Genomic DNA, 2,523 nt, shown 5'->3' on the forward strand with positions numbered 1-2,523 from the left:
TCATAACTCCAATCTTGGCAGCCCTGAGAGCAGATGGCTTTGGAGAGAATCCTTTCTATCACTGTTTGGTAGCAGAGATTCTTCCAGCGCCCGGGGAGCCACTGGGTAAGAGCACCTGGCCTTAGAGGTCCCCCTCTCCAGTCGGCCTCAGAGGTCTCCCCGCAGGCTATCAGAGGCCTTTTCTCTCTCTCCCCACCGGCTCCCAGGGGCCTTACTCCTCTTTTTTCTCTCTCAGGGCCCTGCGTGGTGGGCTATGGGCTATACTACTTCATCTACAGCACATGGAAGGGACGCAACATTTATCTGGAAGATGTCTACGTGATGCCAGAATATCGGGGTACTGGGCAGAAGCTGAGGTTGGGGTGGGAACAAAGGACCCCACAGACCCCACCATCATCCCCTGTCCCCGCATCCCAGGGGATGTCCTTTTCTGATCCCCTTCAGCTCAAACAATAGCTCTTTTTTGCCTCTTTCTCTCCACAACAGGTCAAGGGATTGGTTCCAAAATAATCAAAAAGGTGGCTGAGGTGAGGAGAGGGATGGGGTGATCAGCGAGGAGCTCAAGAAGCAAGGGTAAAAAAAAAAAAAAAAAGAAGCAAGGGTATATGGGGGCGGGGGGCCCGGGTTGAATGAGGGCGTGAGAAAGCCTTTTCCTTTTTTGACCCCAGGAAAGTCAGTGATGTCTGATCCCACAGGTGGCCCTGGATAAGGGCTGCTCCCAGTTTCGTCTGGCTGTCCTGAACTGGAACCAGAAGGCCATAGACTTGTACAAGGCCCTAGGAGCCCAAGATCTGACGGAAGCTGAGGGCTGGCACTCCTTCCGCTTTGAAGGAGAGGCAATGAGAAAGTTGGCAGGAAAATGATGCCATCCCTAGCCGGTGTCTCTTTTGAGTTTCTCCTTCCCCACCCCACCAGCTCAAGCACTCTTCAGAGACTATTTCCACAGACACTGACATTGAGGCCTCCCTGGAGGAAGGAGGGTTAGGGGTGCCTATCCTCAAGTAGTAGAATAGCAAAATTGAGGGAGAGACCTTTCTTCCTTGTTGAGGGTGAAAAATAAATAAGAATTACATGTCCTGATGTCGTGTTGTCGATGAGGTGATAAGCCTCAGCCACTCTAAGACCCTTCCTGAGTGTTCTGGTCAGTGGAATTTGCTCCTTGTGGGGGGGGTGGGCCCAGGGTGACCTTTGCCTTCAGTGGGCTGGAGTTGTGGCTCTGCCCTGTGGAATACAGGGAAAAGAAGAGCAAGGAATGGCCGGGCATGGTGGCTCACGCCTATAATCACAGCACGTTGGGAGGTCAAGGCAGGCAGATCACGAGGTCAAGAAATCAAGACCATCCTGGCCAACATGGTGAAACCTCATCTCTACTAAAAATACAAAAATTAGCTGGTCAGTGGCAAGTGCTTGTAGTCCCAGCTACTCAGGAGGCTGAGGCAGGAGAATCAATTGAACCTGGGAGACGGAGGTTGCAGTGAGCCTAGATCACACTACTGCACTCCAGCCTGGGTGATAGAGCGAGACTCTGTCCCAAAAAAAAAAAAGCTCCACAGTCTTTATTTTCAGTCTGGTGTGCTCTACAAAAGCTCATGCCTGACCAGGCGTAGTAGCTCATGCTTGTAATCCCATCCCAGCACTTTAGGAGGCCAAGGCAGGCAGATCATGAGGTCAGGAGTTCGAGACCAGCCTGGCCAACATGGCAAAACCCCACCTCTACTAAAAATACAAAAATTAGCTGGGCATGGTGGCAGGCGCCTGCAATCCCAGCTACTTGGGAGGCTGAGGCAGGAAAATTGCTTGAATTCAGGAGGTGGAGATTCCAGTGAGCCGAGATCCAGCCACTGCACTACAGCCTGGGCAACAGAGCAAGACTCCGTTTCAAAAAAAAAAAAAAGAAAGAAAGAAAATAAAAACTAAGTAAATAAAATTAGCTCAGCTTGGTGGCAAATGCCTGTAGTCCCAAGTACTGAGGAGGCTGAGGGCTCAGTACCTGAGCCTTAGATGTCAAGGCTGAAGTGAGCCATGTTTGCGCCACTGCACTCCAGCCTGGGTGACAGGGTGAGACCCTGTCTCAAAACAAACAAACAAAAAATAATTGGTTGGGCACAGTGACTCACACCTGTAATCCCAGCATTTTGGAAGGCCAAGGTGGATGGATCGATAGAGTCCAGGAGTTTAAGACTAACCGGGGCAACAGGACAAAACCTTGCCTCTGCAAAAAATGCAAAAACATCAGCTGGGCGTGGTGGCAAGTGCCTGTAGTCCCAGCTACTGGGGAGGCTGAGGCTGAGGTGGGAGGATGGCTTGAGCCTGGGAGGTTGAGGCTACAATGAACCAAGATCCTGCCAATGCAGTCTAGCCTAGGTAACAGAGATGGGCTTTTACCGTGTTGATCAGGCTGGTCTTGAACTCCTGACCTCAGGTGATCCGCCCACCTCAGCCTCCCAACCTGCTGGGATTACAGGCCTGAGCCACCGCCCCCAGCCTACAATTGAGTTTTGGTTTTGTTTCTTTTTTTTTTTT

At 51.2% G+C, this 2,523-nt stretch overlaps 1 protein-coding gene across 1 annotated transcript; it reads left to right on the forward strand.

Annotated features, from left to right (window-relative positions):
• Nucleotides 1–5: 5 nt before the first annotated feature.
• Nucleotides 6–1,080, forward strand: SAT2 (spermidine/spermine N1-acetyltransferase family member 2; the record flags this gene model as incomplete). The annotated part of the gene is made up of 4 exons (XM_017531366.1): nt 6–105; nt 236–337; nt 487–527; nt 696–1,080. Coding segments are annotated over 4 exons (411 nt in total), but the record flags the coding sequence as incomplete, so codon positions are not given.
• Between the last annotated feature and the right edge of the window lie 1,443 nt (nt 1,081–2,523).

The sequence above is a fragment of the Cebus imitator genome, unplaced genomic scaffold (genome assembly GCF_001604975.1).
Source record: "Cebus imitator isolate Cc_AM_T3 unplaced genomic scaffold, Cebus_imitator-1.0 Scaffold72, whole genome shotgun sequence".
Classification (NCBI taxonomy): Eukaryota; Metazoa; Chordata; class Mammalia; order Primates; family Cebidae; genus Cebus; species Cebus imitator.